The sequence below is a fragment of the Astyanax mexicanus genome, chromosome 8 (genome assembly GCF_023375975.1).
Source record: "Astyanax mexicanus isolate ESR-SI-001 chromosome 8, AstMex3_surface, whole genome shotgun sequence".
Classification (NCBI taxonomy): domain Eukaryota; kingdom Metazoa; phylum Chordata; class Actinopteri; order Characiformes; family Acestrorhamphidae; genus Astyanax; species Astyanax mexicanus.
Window position 1 is genome coordinate 13,347,931 of NC_064415.1, and position 19,308 is coordinate 13,367,238.

Genomic DNA, 19,308 nt, shown 5'->3' on the forward strand with positions numbered 1-19,308 from the left:
AAGCACAGCAAGTACGTATTACTCCGCGAGGCTTCTGACTATAATAGCGTGTTGTGCCGAATTCGGTGAATAAAACGGTTTTAAAACAGAGATAAAGATTGGATAAGTTTCATTTCTGGATGAAGTGATTTCCAGCGCTGTTTGGATATAACTGTGGATTACAGGAGACTGGATTGATGGATTCTCTTTAGTCTGGACGCGTTTTGAAGGTAGGACCTGTGGCTGAGCGCGGGTGTGTGTTCGGGGGGTGGCGGCAGTGACCGGAGGTTACCCCAGGACAAAAGGAGAGCCTTTTATTACTGGAAACATGCGCTCTGACGCAGCTCTAATTCATGAAACATACATCCTACAGTAAAAGCACAGTTCTGGAATCCGGAGAGCCAGACGGTTCGAATGGTGTATGACATGACCGCATTCGATGAAATATGGACGAACGATAAATGCAAATATGAGAGTTATGAATTATTAAAATCATAACCAAGGCATATTTCGCCCTAAATGTTTATTTTCTGAAAGGATATTCCGCTAAATAGGCTAAATAGCTCAAAAGCAGAGATTCTAAGCTTTAAAATGGTATATTGGATGTCTATATTGAACCTGTAACTGTTCATAACTATTCAGAAACACAGCCAGTTATGAAATATTAAATATTTCTGGCCCGCCGGTGGGCCAGCGCGTGTTAAGAGGTTAACTTTACTTAGAAGTGGGCGCTAAAAAGAAACAGTTTGTGCTATTACCCCAGAACGGGTGGAAAGGAAAGTTTACCGGCACCTTGTTCTGGCCACGGAACCACAGCCGAGAGGCAGTACGGCAGTCAAAGGTAACCGCGCACTAGCCCAAGAGGGGGATCTTTTTCTGGCGTGGGTGAGGAATTCTGCACAACAGAGCGCCGTGTACCACATAAAAATCGAGGTCAGTAAACACAAGCAAAATCCATACACAAGGCGCACTGCATTATAAGGCGCAATGACTATTTTTGGGAAAAAATAAGTATTTTAAGTGCGCCTTATAGCCCGAAAAATACGGTAATTCCAAATGTCTAAATATTGTTTTAAATAAAAAAAAGGTTATTGCAAATAAAAAATAAAATAAAATAATGGAGTGACTGCATTTGTATGCAATTTATCTAAGCAATATCTATATTAGGGCTGCAAATAATGATTATTATGGTAGTAGACTTATCTGACTAAAAACAACAGCAATAGGCATTTACATAGATGTCTAGATAGTGTTTTAACATGGAAATTACTGATATTTTGTGATTAAACATGTAATTTTGTTGTGTTTGGGAACTTTTGGAGACACTATTGATTAGTCGACAAATTTAAATAAATAATCAACATTTTCGATTATATCGACTAATCGATGCAGTCCCAATATCCATGACATAAAACTGCCTTAAAAGGACTTTCATTATATTTCGCAATAATTTCTGGTGAAATATACTGTTCTGTTCAAGCAAAAGATAATTTGTAATAGTCCTAGATCTGACCAATATTATTTGAGTACTTTTTGTAAAAATAAAACATATTAAGTTTAAGCTCTACCATAGTACAGTCACATGATTGATGAAGCTAGCTGATGGATTAGCAAGCTATTACATCAGTATTAATGTAAGTCTGAGTGAAACATTTAATTCTTACTACTTTTAACTATTTTACTCATCACGAGCCAATCCAAGCCTATCAGTCAGTTTGATTTGATGAGGCTGCACTGATTTATGTGCTTTATTCAGATTTAAGTGATCAATTAAATTTTCACATCGGACACAGAGTTGTAGTTTTTTGTGGTAGTTAAAGTTGGCAGCATGTTGCAAAAGTTTGGGAACCCCTGCCCTATTTAGTTACCAGTAGGTTACTATTTTGTAGACCCAGGGTTGTGTTACAGTGTTGACACTAATGGATACTAATAGGTCACTACTTTGTAAACTAGCTGAACTGATGGTGGGTGTGAGTGTGCTGCTGACTGATTCCTCTCAGTCTAATAAATCTGCACTCTTAGCATTCCCCCCTTCACTCAGAGTTAACATGTCAGAACAGTTTACATACCAGAACACCCTTCAAACAGGATGAGCTAAGTTCAGTAAGAAAGCACACTTCCATATAAAGAAGAAGGGTGGATCACTTTCCTGAAGAAGAAACGTACAGAGTGAGTGATATCAGGAGAATCTGTAGGATTTCCTTTAGGATTTTCTGTATTATTTTATATTCTGTTCAAGAAAGAAACTGATGGATACTTTTCATTTTGATTTTTAGATATTAAAATGCTCTCACACGCTCTCAGTTGACCAAATGGGAGAATAAAAGAAGAAACTTTACGAATGAATGGATATTTGAAACTAGAAATGTAACAATGCAGAAAACTACCACAGTACCCCAATGTAATATAATGACGATCCATCAACTACAATACATATTCTAGTACCTAGAATTTCTTTTTTAGATACATGTTAACCCCACATTTTAAATCTACCATTAAATACCACGAACTAAACACGCAACTGCATTAGTACATTAAAGACACACTAAACCCTAAACCATATATTTTTTCATTAATAGCTGAAATGTGTTCCACTAAAGTAATAAAACATTCCAGTCCTGCTTTTCTAACCTTTAATAAACACTTTTACTGTGGTAATTTCTGCCTCTGCAGTGCCCTCACAGATTCAACTGCACTATAGGCGAGGATGATGAGAATTATCACAATATGCAAAGTAGTCAATCAATAAGACCACCCCTGGTGATGTCCAACCATCTGCGTTTCACCACCTGCCCTCCTTCCACGCCCCTAAACCCATACATCACCCAGTGCCCCTCCCAAGCTACTCTTTTTTTTTTTTTTTTTTCAAATTTGAGCTGAGGGTGGAGTCACATGTACTAATTTACCAAAACAATAATAATAATAATGACAATATAAAAATACAATTAAATCGATAAAATATTTGATGTGAATTTAACAGAACGCAAATGGAGTCTATTTTTTTTTGTTCACTCCTTATGTTCACTTTTTTGGGGTATAGAAATATTTCCTAAAATTTAGGCCTACTTGAAGCCCCCCAGCCAACTTAATGCAAACCAAGGAGGGAGTCAGTGTGTCCCTGACAAGATATGGCCACGACAAGATATGGCCACGCTACTTTAGCACATAATGAGACTGCAATTTTATCCAGACACGCTTAAGTTAAATTTAATCCTAGCCAGCTAAAAAGTGGAACAAACAACAACAGCTAACTTCAGAAGTTGGTCTTCAGATGCAGAAGCACTGAGCTGTAAAGCTGCTGTGGATTATGTGTGAAGTGTAGCGTGTATTTACACACACTGCCACTCCATGGGAGCAGAGCGTTCATTATAAATGAGGCTGTGTGTTCTGAGTAAATCACAGCACGGCTTTACAAAGGCCAGGGAGATGTGTTTGCATAGTCAGACTGCCTTTGTTCATCTGGGGTGGAGAAGAAACGAGAAGCAAAAAAGTTCTTAATGAAAAATGATTTAGATATACAGGTAATTTACCAAGTTTCCTTGACTTTTTTTTTATCTACTAACCTATTAAGTTTGCAAATCTTTTTTAATGTATTCAAATTTTCCCCTACTAGAAGTCTAATTACAGATGACAAAAAATGGTTCAAACAAGGTTTAGCTTTATTTTAGTTTCACCTAAAATTCTCATTTGGGTTAAAATGCAACTAAAAATACCACAGCATTGTAAATAGTGAGAACATATTGTAACTTTTAGAATCCTTTCTTCAACAAAGCTTAGTTTTAAACTGGCACTGACAAAATAAAAAGAAAATAAGGCATTTAAAACCTGCGACACATTTAAACTCCGCTGATATTTTGTGAATTATCATGTTATCTGTGTGGTGTTCAGATGCTTTGAGTTTAGTGTAGAGTCAACTTAAGTGAATCTATAGATTTACTTCTAGACGAAATGCAATCTTTTACATTGTGATTTGTTTTTAAACTGCAACATACAATGCAGTTCAGAGCTGATTGCATTTTAAGCGCAATTCTGACACAAATTTAGCATTAGATTTTGAAAATGTAAATTCTTGTGTATTGTTTTTCAATAAAGAAATCAAGTGCAGTGAAATGTAATGTAATATTGGTTTTGCATTTTGACATGTATTCCGCTTGTTAGTGAGGAAAAACAATGCATTTTGTGCTTTTTGTAATAAATACATTTCCTTAACCTACTCCACGCTCTGTCCTCTCGTCTTCTTGTGGGTGTATTGCTTAGCCTCCATTGCAACAAACAGCATGCATATAAGTATGTGAACAGTGAAGGTTACAATGTGAAGTATAAATTAAATACAAATGAGCCTCAAAAAGGAGAAGACCCCTAAAAGGCAGCTGATTAAACTCACCCAGAGCTCCCTGACAGATATCTGTACGAGTGGCTCCATCCACGATGAACTGGGGACGTGAGCAGATCTCCTGTAAAAACACACATATATTCATATATATTAGAATAAAAAGTTAATTGTCTTGCAATTTAAGCAACCCTAAACAGACATAGGTTAACATACACAAGTTCTCAACACTTTAGACCAGGGGTGTGCTTGTTTTATTCTAAACAAGCAGCAGCACACTTGATTCCAATGGTTTAAATCTGCTTGGCTGAAATGAAAACCTGCAGCCACACAAACCCATGGCAGAGGATATTGGACACCACAGATTTAGAGCTTTAAAAGCAAGTACAAGTACCGAAAAAAGAAACTTTGTCTTAAGACAAAGACAAAGATATTTTCTTAAAAGAGCCATTAAACCCTAAACCACATTTAAAGCTAAAATATGTTCTTTTCAAGCAATGAAACATACCAGTCCTAATACAACTTTTTATAAACATTTCCTAACCTTTAAAAATAACTTTTATTGTCGTCATTTCTGCCTCTGCAGCACCCTCTCAGGTTCAGCTGTGCTATAGGTGAGGATTATGTGTCCATGTACTTTGGTATGCAGACACAATACAATTTGCAGATCAGACAATCAATAATACCGCCCAACCATCTGCATTTCACTGTTATCAGAGGCACACCTTTGCTGCTGCAGCTCAGCCAATTAGCTCTCCCTCCTGTTCTGCCTCTAAACCCATACATCACCCAGTGCCCCTCCCTAAACTACACCTCCCATTTTTTGAGGCTTTTTGAAATTTGAGCTGAGGTGAAGGTTAGTCAGCAACAATCAGGAGGTTAAGTGTCCCTTTAAGAAGCCCTTTAAAGCTATTTAAAAATAAAAAAGCAATATGTGAAAAAAACAAACTCATTACAATTAAATGTCCAGGAGAACATGCTTGCATTTAGCAATATTCATGAAATGTTTTAAATACTTTAAATATAAAGCTACATAAGGCTACATGAGGGAATTGTTACTTGCAAAGCATCTTTCTCTCAATTTTAGTACAAAGCCTCAATATTTCAGTTTCAGTTGCAGAAAACTACAGCCAATACACCCACTGAGCAAAAGAATCAGCTTGGTGTTCCTCCTCAAAAAGTGTTAGTGTTAAGTCCACAGTCACAGCGCATGGCTTTTTTTTACTGGAAGCTGGCCCACCTATCACCATATTAAGCTCTGTGCTTCTGCAGCATCACTGATCTCAGTAATGAGGCCCATCCCTGTGCGTTTAATTCCACACAAATCACTTCAGGGATACGACTGTACCCCAGCATGCCCCACAACACACGCTGCCTTCTCTTTCCCACACTCGCCCATGGCAACATCATTTAAACACAGGCTCATATGGAGACACGATGACATGAACTCCTCAGAGACTGGAGCTCTCAGGCACTGCAGCAGTGATGAGCTATAAAAAGCATGCGAAAACTTTGGGGAGGTGCAAACAGAATAAATACACAATTACAGCCAGAATAGATAGAATTATTTTGGCTGATATGAATAATTTTTTAATAAAAAAAGATCTGGATAAAGATCAAGTTAATGGCCACTTTAGTTTCTGAATCAGTTTGTCTGATTTTGCTATTTATAAATACAGGGTGGTTTTAGACCACAATAATTTATTGTGGTGACTGAAAGATCTGGTGGAAACAGGAGAGTTGAGGTTCATATTAAATTCTGCAGTAATTTGATCAGCCGTGGTTTTGTGTTTTTTGGATACAATCTGGTTTAGCACCCGAACATCCCTTTCAGACAGCTTTCTCTTACAGCGTCCACAGTTAATCCTGCTGGATGTGGTTGGTCCTTCTTGGTGGTATGCTGACATTACCCTGGAAATGTGGCTCTTGATACATCACTTGACTTGCTGTCTTGGTCACAGATGCGCCAGCAAGACGTGCACCAACAATTTGTCCTCTTTTGAACTCTGGTATGTCACCCATATTGTTGTGTGCATTGCAATACTTTGAGTAAAACTGTGCTCTTACTCTGCTAATTGAACCTTCACACTCTGCTCTTACTGGTGCAATAATGTGCAATTAATGAAGATTGGCCACCAGGCTGCTCCAATTTATCCATGAAACCTCCCACACTAAAATGACAGGTGTTTCAGTTTCATTGTACAACCCTTGTATATGTTTGAGTAAAATGAACATTGTTTTTTTTATTCTATAAACTACGGACAACATTTCTCCCAAATTCCAAATAAATGAGAAAAAAAGAGAAATGGCTGAAATAACAAAAAGATGCAGAGCTTTCAGACTGCAAAAAATGCAAAGAAAATAAGTTGTGCACTGAAAATGCACAGAAAAGAAGACTAATATTCCACTATAAAATCTGTATAGCAAATAAATCCAATTAACTAATATATGTAATAGCTTTTAAATTCACTGCTAAATCAATTTGCAAGTAATGCACACAGCCAAAAGCACATTACAAGTTTAGAAGCTTCCTTTGTAAGCTTATGAGCTCATATACATTCTGCAGTCATGTGTGGACTGTCACATAGGCTGCTTGTGATGGTGTGACATTTTATGTTTGCTATACGACAATTATCTAAATTCTATCGATGGGAATGTGTGATGTATTGGAAGGACATGCAATTACCGCTGCTTTTTATCCAAAGTCATCCATGTTTGTTTTATGAGTCACCTTAGTTTTAAAGACTATTCATAGACTTTATTGTGTAACATTTTCATTCCCAGAGTTCACAAAGCTACCATGAATTACAGAGTGAGCGCAGCCTGTGGTTGTTCTGTTTTTCACCATTACGTCACATGGATTGCCAAAGTCAGGCAAACGTCTCTGCAAGAAGTTTGCTGAGGCCTTCAATATTATTACAAGTTGTTTGCCAAACTATCCATTATTATTATTATTTTGCAATATTTTTGTATTTTATAATTCAATTGTTGCTATCAACTCTGCTCTGATACTTGTGAAAACTCCTACTTTTAGCATGATTCGCCAATTTTTATGTTTTTCCTAATAAACTAAGCCTTAGAGAGTGGTTTATACATCACATTTGAATAATACAGGCACTATTTAAAGGCTATAACAGTCAGGGTTCCCTATAACACTATGCCGTGTTGGGGGCAGAGACAGAGCAGAGTGGCTGCCGGCCAGTTTGTGGTCTGGGGATTGGGAAACTGCACAGTCATGGAAAAGCGGGTCAAAGCATTGGGTTAAAGAGCAGCAGTAGAACAGAGCAAAAGCCCAGACTGCTGAAGCTCACAGGGTTTAATGGTGTGTAAAACTGGAAAAAGAAAGGAGATTTAAAACAGGATAGACTGAAACATGAAGGCAGGAGAGAGACAGAGAAAGTGAGAGAGATAAAAAAAAAGGAAATAACAAAGGAAATGCAATGTGAAGCTGTCGAGTCAGGATGTGATAAAACAGTGTTTTGGGTAGATCATGAAAAAGTAATGAAGCTGAAAAAGGCAGCAAGCTCTGTAAAAGTCAGAGGTAAAAATAGAGCTTTACTCTTCATGGCTATTAATCACATCACAGGCATACAACACATTTAAACATACAGACATCTGATCCTCATTTGAGCAATATTAGGAGATAGAGGTAATATAATAAAACTAAAAACATCTTTTCTAAATTATTTGTAAAATATAATTAATATATTTTTTTAATAGAAATTAAATGTTTTGGACACCTCCACATTCAAAGATGCAGAGATCAAGTGTGGAATCATGGAACTGAGTCATGAAAACAGATTTCAGATCTAAAAGTTGGGAAAAAGTTGCACAAAAAGCTACAGTGTAAAACTGAATTTATGCTTTTTGCACCAGTGTTTACTATACATCAATGTGCTTCTGTGATTGTAATGTACATCATGGTGCACTTTGTAGAAATGACATTAAACAGACTAGCTTTGGGTACTAACAGCATTGAAAATGCAGTGTTTACTGCCTAATTTAAAACACAACAGTACCCTAATTATTTTTATGAATAAATCTCATTATATCTAACACACACTTAAGGATAAGGGTGAAATTAAGCTCAACAAATCAGCCTTTTCAAGTACATAAACTGGGTGTATCTCACTGATTTTCAAATGGTGCGCATAAACACTTTTTTTTAATCAATTTTCTTTTGCCCTCTTGTGGGGAAATGTGTAAATCAAACTAAAGGTACAGATAGATGTACATTTTTGACAAGGGAATACATTTCTTAAGTTTAATATTACCTCGTTTTCTCATTATTGTTTAAATGAAGCTCTAAATGTTCATATCAAGATTTTCATGGGGTGTTCTTTTTTTCACATAAAACTGTATAGCTGTGATTTTTCACAATTTTTTTCCTTTGAGGGTTTTTGTGTGATATGTTGGAAAACGTGCGAGTGTGTTTAATATTGACTGGTCTCTCACCGGTGGTCTCTTCCACTGTACACCTTGTGTCTTGGAGGAGCGTGGCCCCAGCTCATTAAAACCCAGGGAGGAGGAAGAGGCCGGGAACAAACTGTCCTCAAACAGGGACCTGCTCTGCAGGCACCGCGCCTTCAGCATCTCATAGTCCTGCCCCAGAAACTTGATGGCATTGTGGTTCTGCCCCAAGCCTTCGTCCCGGTCCCACTGACTGCGCAGCTTAGCCGCCATCCCTGTAGCGTAAATGGGCTCCATGTTTCCCCACAGCGTCGGTCTGCCCGGCAACACAGAGTTAACAGCCCACAACAAGGGGGAGGGTCAAAGCTAAGCCAATAAAGATTCAAGTGGCCCAGGGGCTAATTAGGGCATGTAAATCCACCAGCGCTGAATGAGTGAGTGGGAGTGACTGTAAACGTTGACTCATGGGGCAGAAAGTGTAGTCTCTTCCCAAAAGTCCCTGAAGAAAAGAAAAGAGAAAGAGAAAGTGTTAGAGCTAAGTTGGGACAGGGACTGTCACACACAATGTATTTTTAAATCAATTATATGCTGATCCAGATCATATTTATACATAAATTTGTTCATCTCAATAAGATCATCAATCCAGTAATACAAAAATTCTAAAAAATAAATAAATAAAATAATGTCTCCACCAAGCCAACTACTACCTAAAGTTATGAGTGGACAATATGGCTCTTAAATATCATCAAAATAGTTTTGTGATAATATATATAGAGCTGCAACTAATTATTAATTTTCTAGTCAACTAATCTGCTGATTATTCTTTTGACTAGTCGATTAGTCAGAGATTATTTCTGCCATGACCTCCATCTCTAAAAACAATAGAAACAGCTGGACAAGAGATTTAAAAGCCATTTGAATGTCTACATGTTGTTTTAAACATGGAAAGTAGTGCTATTTAGTGAGTAAAAATGTAAAATGTTGTGTTTTGGGCACTTTTGGAGAGACAGACTAAGTTGAGTGTAAACTGTATTTCTGTGATTCTGTTCCCAGCACTTTGTGGAATGCAGTACTGTTATAAATTAACGATTAGTCGACAATGAAATTTGTAGTCGACAAATTTAAATGATCAACAATGTCGATGATATCGACTAATCGCCGCAGCCCTACTTGGCAATATGGCAAAACACTACAAATGTTTCAAACATTCAGTAAAAACAAACAAAAAAGCTTTGTCCAAAGTTTTGTCTATTTTGTAAACAACAATAACTAACCAAGACTTGTATAATGTAATAATTATATCAGTCAAATTAACAAATTCATTTAGATTAATCAAATTATTCAGGGGAAAAAAAAAAGAATGCAATAAAAATGTATTAATCACTGATTAATTGCCGTTCTTGGAGTTCCGGTCACTATAAATGTAAATAAAGCATCTCTGCCAGGCCTCTTTAGTGGCACGTTTTCTCACTTGTAGTTAATACAGTCCGAAAGGAAAGGGCAGCATTGAATTCTGAAGGCTAATTTATGCTTCTGCATTGAATCTAAGCTGCAGCCTTCACATACCTATAAACTCTACATTGAGAATGTAGGCAGGATTCTTTGTCTCAGTAACTGGTTGAGATTGGCGTGAGATGTAAGGAAAATGGGTTCACTTGTGGTAAACTATAAAAAAATTGAGAAAGTGCTGTATGTATAACTTTGACTAGACGTGTGGTCAATGAAGTCAATACTGAACACTGCAAATGGTATTTCTAAATAAATTATTCTAAATCTTACAATTTAGAAAAAAAAGTAAAACTCAGGGGTATAACAAAGGTAATTCATGGAACATTTTCAATTAACCTTTACCAAAAGACTGATAATACGATTATATACTCCCTGTAGACATTTACTGTCAACAGAATAAGACTATCTGGATCAGATAAACTTGAACCTACTGGAACCATGTTCTGTTGGCTTTCTCTCCTCATATGGACCAAAAACAAAAAACTATATTTAGAAAAAAAAAATGCCTACACGTTGACAGGTCCTAAATCAAATAAAGAAAAGGCAAAAATATATACTATATACTCCCAACTGATACCAACTTACATCAAAGAAAACACAGCTTATAAATGAAGCTTTGTGTCTGTACTGGATACACAGACAACTTTACATTCAAAATCTGCCTCAGGGCTTATTGTGTAAAATTTGCATAGATCATTTGCATAGGCCTTTTCTTATATTCACGCAAATCATGCCAGAAAGGATTTTATATTCATCTATACTGGGTAAAAAGGACAAAACAGAAGGCACAGACCTCTCAATATAATTACATTATCAACTAGTCATACAATATACGGACAGAACACTATATAAATACTAGTTTCTGGTATGTAGGTATGTAGACTTTCTTTTTAAATGTTTTTGTTCCAATCTGGTGTCTGTACTTTACTTAAAAAGTCAAAAGTGCTTTGTTCACACAATATTCTGTAATGTGTGGATGCACTAGTATGCCATAATATTTCCATCATTATATCAGAGACATAAAATGGTCTTTAGCCCTATCCGGTCGGGATTAGTTTCTCAGGGCGACGGTTAAAATTATTGATCTGTTAAAATTATTTCACACTTCTACTTAGTGATTAAACACTTGTATCCAGACAGCAATTGAAAAAACAGAAGGACCAGTGAGTTTTTGGCTTTCTTGGTCACATGACATCACGTTCAGTAGCTCCTCCATTTCCACTCGCTGTTGTCACAACATGGATCTCCGTGGAAACGTGCACCCAAAGTGTAATTATGGTGTGTGGCAGTAGATAAATAGCTATTTTATTAAACATGAGGTGACGAAACTCATGTGGATCCAGACAGAACTAAAATTACTTTACGACCACAGAGTTCAGCGAAAAACAGTAGATAATTCAGCCTGTAATTTTCTCAGAGAAGAATAAAATCATAGAGGACCCCCCAATTAAAGGGAAAATTACCCCAGGACCCCCAGAGAAACTAATCCCATCTAGATAGGGCGTTATAATGAAAATAGTGCTTTAACACAATTATTTCTGAAACAATATATCATAATGAGAGCTAGGTTATCATGAGGCCATTCTGTAGTTTGTATTTTGCTCCTATAAGGAACTCTAAGCTTGATTTTCCTTTAACAGAAATAAAAAGATTTCTCACCATGAAAATCCTCACCCTCATGCCCGGTAGTCTATGACTGTAAAATGAGTAACAATGTAGCAATAAACCATAAACCCAAGCAGCTACATACCAGTAGTAAATAAGGGTTGGGACAAAAGGCTCACAGGAACACAGCAACAATGGCCAGTTGGGCAAAAAATCAAGCACAGGTTCTTGATTCTTCTAAATTTCATTACCTTTCTCCTTCTAACAGCCTTTGCCTTCTGGGTATATGTATAAAAGGCCATCTGGTCTGTACAATGAGTGTGCAAAAAATCTTTTCCATCATCCAATTTTAGACACAAGGTTACTGGATATACTAGTATCCCAGATAGGCCTGTCACGAAAATGACGATATCAGTTTATCATAAATATTTGAATGTGATCGGAACTACCGAACTTCCTCAGAGTGCAACAGTCTCTTTTAATTTCAGTTTATAAATAAGGGTTTATTCTACAGTTACAGTAAATGCAGGAAGCATTTAATCTGTTGTACTCATATTGCTGTGTACTGCACCTGCATGTGGAGGGGAGTTTGGATTTTGGCACAACACCTGTTCCTTTGGTTTTTCTATTGTTTAATCTGCCTCAACTGAAAGCCTGCAGTTGGCTCAAAAGTCTAAATAATGGTTCAGTTGATCTGGATTGAAATCCGCTCTTTTGGTCTGAAAATGTATGTTCTTTGGTCCGGATTCTAAACACTGGCAGACACTAGTGATGGGTGGGTCAAGGGCAATTGCCCCTTTACCGAAAAGTGCCCATTAGTGTGCTACTTCTAGCAATAAAATATGAATAATGTGCCCTCTAGATGAAGGAATTTACAAAATGTCTCTTACTAAGTGCTCTACGGGTGCATGCGTACAAGTATTAATATTTTTACTGAATCATAAGCACTCTAAAAACATACACATTTGGCATGAATCAAATGAATAGGGTAAACCTGCAGTGAAGAATATTGGTTGTGAAATTCTGTGAAAATGACACCAATAAATTCATAATTTCTTCTTCAGTAACACAGATTTCATTAAGTTACATGGAAATCTGTCTTGTGATATATTATGAGTATTGTGAGTTGTTGGGTTATTGGGGTTTTATTGCCACTTCAGCACATATTTGGCTATTTGACTCATACACTTGGTTTTATATATCCAGACAGAGATGCAATAAGAACTTGGTGGGTTTTTTCCAAAAAGATTTTCTGATTTGATCTTGAAATGTGCTTGTAGATTGTCCGTCTTAACAATGGCTGAACTTCATGCAGTTTATTGCTAAGCTCTTTACAGTATTGTGATTATATCTTATCGAGAGATGGTTTGGATTCCCACCCTATAGTTTTTGTTTAGGTGGTTGATTAAAGAAGCCCTGCATGATAACGCATTACCACTTTTCCCTTCAAAGGTCAATGTGGCATCCAGCCCTACCCTGGATCAGAATCAGTGATCAAACAATCAATAAAGACGATCACAACCAGTCCCAAAAACACTGATTGGTTCACCTCTATAAAGCACCCTCAGAAAACTAGTAGAAAGTATTGGTGAATGAGGCCCATTGTTTTTATGATTTCCTGAGATCATGGAAATGCCAGTCTACTTCAGATGCAGTAAATATAGATAGAGATGTTCCATAAAAATAAAAATTTAAAAAATCCACAAAGGGTGGGAACAGAATGTGTGGATTATTATTCTAGGAAAAAGATTTTTTTTTTTTGTCTACAGGTCAAACCTGTTTTCTACACCTCCCTCCCTTTCTCCTTGTCCACTTCAGGCTTGTGAAACCCCAGACCTGTGCTTTGGCCTGATTAGTCACTGTGTAAACTGTGCTGAGCAGCTACCCTCCCTCACACACACTCACACTCTCGCTCACACTCACACACAATGCCAAACAGCTGAAGCAGCTGAGAGGGTGTGGTGCTTTACAGCTCATGTGGAAACTTACTGCAGTGAACAGTCAAAATATGGATAGAGCAGTGTGTGTTTGAGTGCTTGTCTGTGAGAGTCTTACTCTTGGTGTAAAGAGTGTGTCCGCAGAACGACTTTGCATGAGAAGCAGATAACCACCAGCTTGCTGAGGTTTGGCTACTACCTAATTCCCGCTGACTGTAATTCACAGCCCTTGTTTGATATTCTTTTTTTTCCTCCTCCTTTTTTACTCAGTCTTGCTTTCTCTTTCTCTGCTTCCTGTTATACCCCTCTATCATGCCGATCTCATTGGTCGGATGTGAACAGCAGGTCTAGACCACAAGCCTCAAATGCACTTACTGCAGGAGATCTGGAGTGACAGGCTGATCTAACGGAAAACAATTTATTACAGAACAGTCCTCCATCAAACATGATGCTCTTAGCCAAAGATACACTTAGTTATCCTCTCAATCAAGGCTTTAAAAGCAGTAGTGCACGGCAGTCTCTACAGATGTGCTGCATTTCACTGGCCTGTATTACACTGCCTGGCCAAAAAAAAAGGTCACACACACTAATATTTGGTTGGAGCGCCTTTAGCTTTGATTGCGGTACGCCTTCACTGTGTCACTGTTTTGATAAGCTTCTGCAATGTTACAAGATTTATTTCAGTTCAGTTTTGCACTAATTTTTCACCAAGATCTTACGCAAAAAAGCCTTCTCCACATCCCAAAGAGTTTCAATGGGGTTAAGGTCTGAACTCTCTCAATCCCTGTGTGAAAATGATGATCTCATGCTCCCTGAATCACTCTTTCACAATTCCAGCTCCATGAATCCTGGCATTGTCATCTTGGAATATGGCCGTACCGTCAGGGGAGAAAAAATCCATTGATGGAATAACCTGGTCTATATTCAGTATATTCAGGTAGCCTTCTTTCCATTTTTGACCAGGAAGTGTATGACAGACAACAAGCTGGCATTTCAAATGATGTCGCATGTTTAGTACTCTCAATATTTTACAAACATCTAATGCTCCACTTGCTTTAAGTCATTTCTAGACAACCATCTCCTTAAACCTGTTTAAAAACTCTGTCTGACGAGCTACATTTAATCTCTATAGGAAGACACACATAAAATTGGCACAAAGTTTCTTTAAATGACAATATTATAGCTTATGACATTTTCCTGAAACAGTATATCATCTAAAATGAACTGGTTATTGTCACACACCTACTGTTTCTGTCTAGACACTGTGTGAAATAAAACCCATCAGCTAAATTAAGACTAAAGTGAGAGCAGTCCGATCATAGTTTAGCCCTCTATAGGTCTCTATGAAGTACACAGGCACGTATGCAGTGTCTTATTTACAGCACACTGAACGAGTGAATGAGAACCTGATACCTGATATCTGTGTTTATCACAATTAATGCAACACTAGAAGCATTAATTACAAATTATGTGGACAACTGATCCAGCAGCTTATATCTCTAAATAAAACACAAACCACCCACACACAGCAATCTGTGCTGCAGTGAGATTGTATCAGGTTTCCTGGGTTTAATGTTTAAACTTCTTGTTTACTTCTGGGTGTGGTCAGTAGAGTATGTGACAAGCTACAATAGATAGACCTCTATGAAGTCACCTGCTCATTTAGTGTTACTTACTACAATCAGGGGTATTAAAAGGGAATTAAGGAACAGATTCTACTCTTTCAGAAAGTCTTAACACTAGGGACACAGTCCACAGTCTAGGATTACACATCATATTGAATGGAGAATTCCCATTACATAGAAAATTCAGAATAGGACTAATATCACTACAGAACTGCATGCTCATGGTGGAGATTACATACTAGAAACTGTTGTGAATGAAGATACTAGGAATTAGGAGTTGGGGTGTCTCCAGGATGGATCTTATGGATCTACAATTAAAAATATTGCTGCAGCTTAGAGCTCACATCCAATCCAGGGCAAAATAGTGGCTACATGGTCAAAAAAAGGTTCGGGTATATCTGTGTTACCCAAAGTACAAAAAGGTACTCTCAAAAGGTACAACAGGACCCTTCAGGTCCAACTGTATCATTTTAAAGTAGGAAAAAAACAACTGCAAAGGAATAAAGTACAAACATGTCCCTTAACTAAAGGTACTAGAACATACCCTTGAGGGTACCAGGCCTGTGACAAGAGGGGGGTGGGTGATGATACCTGCAATACTTACCTAGACATTACCACCCCTGCTTCTCATCACAATCGCTATAAATAAACATCAGACATTTGGAATTTGAAAATCAGTGTAGTTTACTGTTAAGTTTAGTAGTACTTCTACTGAAGTTTGCTGTACCAAAGTCAATGTGTTACACACAAACACATGGTCATGGGGCAGCAATGGCATGAAAGTGTGAGAAGTGGTGTGAAAACAGGGACAGCTGCCAATACTGGCACATTACAGGAATGTTGGTTATGTACATGAATATCTAAATGATCGTAATTCCATTGCACTGTGCACTTGTTTTCAGATGTAATGACAATGAAACCTATTGACTTTATTAGAAAGCAGGGTTGACAGATCTGATTAACCCTATATTATAAAAGCTCAGAAAACTCATGTTCACAGTTTAAATGTTTTATTGTTTGTGTTTTATTTATTGCAACCCCTGTGCTTCTTATTACCACTGCTATACAAATACTTTACTGTACCATTGTACTACAATGAACCAATCTTTTTTCTTTTGTTTACATCTTAACTACTGACATTTGCAGTCTTTTGGAATTTGAAAAATTATGGTGTACAGTAAGGGAAAAACGTATTGCATGCTAATGCTATTGGATATAAGATTATTGATGTGAAGCACGACAAATAAAGATCCTATATTAGTTTAAGTTTTGGTACTTGGCGTAGCTGCTAGGGGTGTGCCATATCGTATCGTACGTGATAATATCGCAAAAAGTTTGAATATCGTGAACGATATTATACCCTGAAATATCGTGCCATATCACTCACCCCTAATTATCACAACAGAGTACTACTTTTTTGCCGTTTTTACCAAAAGAAAAATTTACACTGTTCTCATTTCCCATTATTTATCTACTAGAGACAGATCATATAACTTTAATCCTGGATATATGGAGATATTTGGAGTGCATTATTAGTATCATGACATTCTGAATCATTCTGTAACAAATCTGATAAAATTCTTTTTTTTTATATCTCAGTTAGCCATATCATATTGCATGCAGTAATAAAATTGTAAATAATTTTTCTAATTCAGTGTTTTGACATATCGCCAAAAGTATCATTATCGTGAAAATACCATGAAATATTGTGATATTATTTTAGAGCCATATCGCCCACCCTTGGTAGCTGCATTATTTTTTTCCAGGCTAAGATGTAGTGTGGTGTGTGTGTGTTCATTATAGACCCCACTCTACCTCCAGCCTTGTTATGTCACACGAGCACAGTCTGTACTGCACTAAAACATCCCTCTGCGGCTGCATGCAGGTAATACTATTTGGATTTGCTGTTATTTGCGATATTGTAGCAGTTCTTTTAATAGGTCTGTTAAAACTTATATCACAATAACAATAAATATACTATTTATTTGCAGCAAATGACCTAAAGGTTTAAGGGGGAGGTCTGACTTTATGGAATGACATTATTATTTGGGTAACCAAGCATATTTACCTACTTAATTAGCTATTTTATTGTAACCAGTTTAATCCCCTGGACCAGCATGAAGCTTCCTTATCCCTAATTGTTCAAATGTTCAATATTCTAAATGTAACATGGCCTAAAGCAAATTCTCTAATCCCCTAATGAGGAGGTCACATTCTTTTGTAATAATGTGCAATGAGTAATGGCTGAAAATATCAAGCAGGAAACATAATTTTAAGGAGTTGACAGATCCTGACATTTTATTAATCATTACTTCTATTTAAGAAATCAGTTTACTCATTTAAATAAACTGTTCCTTAAGTATACCTAAATCAATTCCATATAAAGTGAGACAATGATTTAATAAATGTAACGTTATGGAATGGATTGTTAAATTGAGAAAACTGATTCTTAAACTGAGGGAACTCCCCAGCAATAAGATTAGAGAGTATGAGGTAAAGGCAGGAGTTCCTCTACACCTTTTACATACACTGACACCAACTGTTCCAGGTTAGCTAGTTCATAAGGAAACACCACATAGGCGTACTTCCTACCAATCCTGAAAACTATGAAATTAAAATATATTTATAGAGAGATAAACAGATATATAGAGAGATAAACCAATATATAAAGAGATAAACAGTGTGTAAAGAGGTCATGTTGCAACTGTGGGGCACTGAAGCATGTACAGGAGAAGGGTGGTGCCTTGACTAATGTGTTTATTGTATTGTGTTGAGGCCAATCAGGCCACTAATACACTAATATAGTATTTGTCTGCTCTGGCAGCATTACAGCGGTTTCATACGGTGTTTAAATGTCCATATCTCTGAGAGTCAGGCCTGCCGGGCAGAGATAAAGGCGGCATGGATGTGGCAGGGCCTGAGTTAAAGACATGCTCAAAACAGAGGCAGTGTTTTCTTCACTTCCTTTATAGAGACCACAAGAGCTCACGCTCAAAAAAAAAAAAAAAACACATTTAAACAGAGATAAAGCTCTTAAAGATGTGCAAGTTTTTAGACTGGATAAAAAGCTGCATAGCTTATTAAAACAAAACAAAAAATCCATAACAAACAAAAATATTATTATTATTATTATTATTACAACTCTACACTTAAAAAGCTCTAGTCTAAACAATAACTAGCTTAACAAACAAACATAAGATTAGCTTCAGAAAACTCATGTTAATAGATAAAAGGACCAAAACACGCCAATAAATAAGCCTATATTTACTATATCCAGCTCAGAAAGCAAAAAAACACTATGTTAGTTTAGGTTAGGTTAGCTGCAGCATTACTTTCAGAGCAGCTAATCAGCACGCTCTCACTGAAAACACGCTAAACCAGACTCCCTGTCCACAAACTTCCCATAAAAACACGGACACTGTTAGATAAACTGCTTACCTGCCTTTCCTCGGAGCACTTCGGTGAATTAAAGGCGTTTTTGTATAGAAATGTTCAGCGCTGGTTCATGCCCCCATCTGTACTGAGGGCAGAGGACCTTCCTAAAGATTTGCTACCATCAGAAACAACGCTGAACCCACCTGTTTTCAGGCACGCCCCGCCCTCCCACACCCGTATTCAGGCACGCCCCGCCCTCCCACACCCGTATTCAGGCACGCCCCGCCCTTCGACCACTGCATTTAGGCACGCCCCGCCCTCCAACAACCGCATTCCGATACACCCCGCCCCCTATTCCGTGATTGGCTGGTAGATGAAATGGGCTGTGACACATGTTTCCTTTATTTTCATGTCTGTTCAAAACTTAAAAACTTCAGACCCATATCCACTAATATAAACATTACATCAAATTATGTTAATTATAATGAAGATACAGTTATTTGAATAGTATGTTACTACTACGTAAATAGAAGAAATT

General features: G+C 37.2%; 1 protein-coding gene across 1 annotated transcript in view; it reads right to left on the minus strand.

The window, feature by feature from the left end:
- Positions 1-18,977, minus strand: part of capn1 (calpain 1) — a 43,673-nt gene extending 24,696 nt beyond the window's left edge. The window contains exons 1-3 of the mRNA XM_007236091.4: positions 18,834-18,977; positions 8,765-9,218; positions 4,364-4,433 (exon numbers count right to left, since the gene is read on the minus strand). Coding sequence (XP_007236153.2) covers positions 4,364-4,433; positions 8,765-9,016 — 322 coding nt within the window. The 5' untranslated portion in view covers positions 9,017-9,218; positions 18,834-18,977. The remainder of the gene's footprint in view (positions 1-4,363; positions 4,434-8,764; positions 9,219-18,833) is intronic.
- Positions 18,978-19,308: the final 331 nt, after the last annotated feature.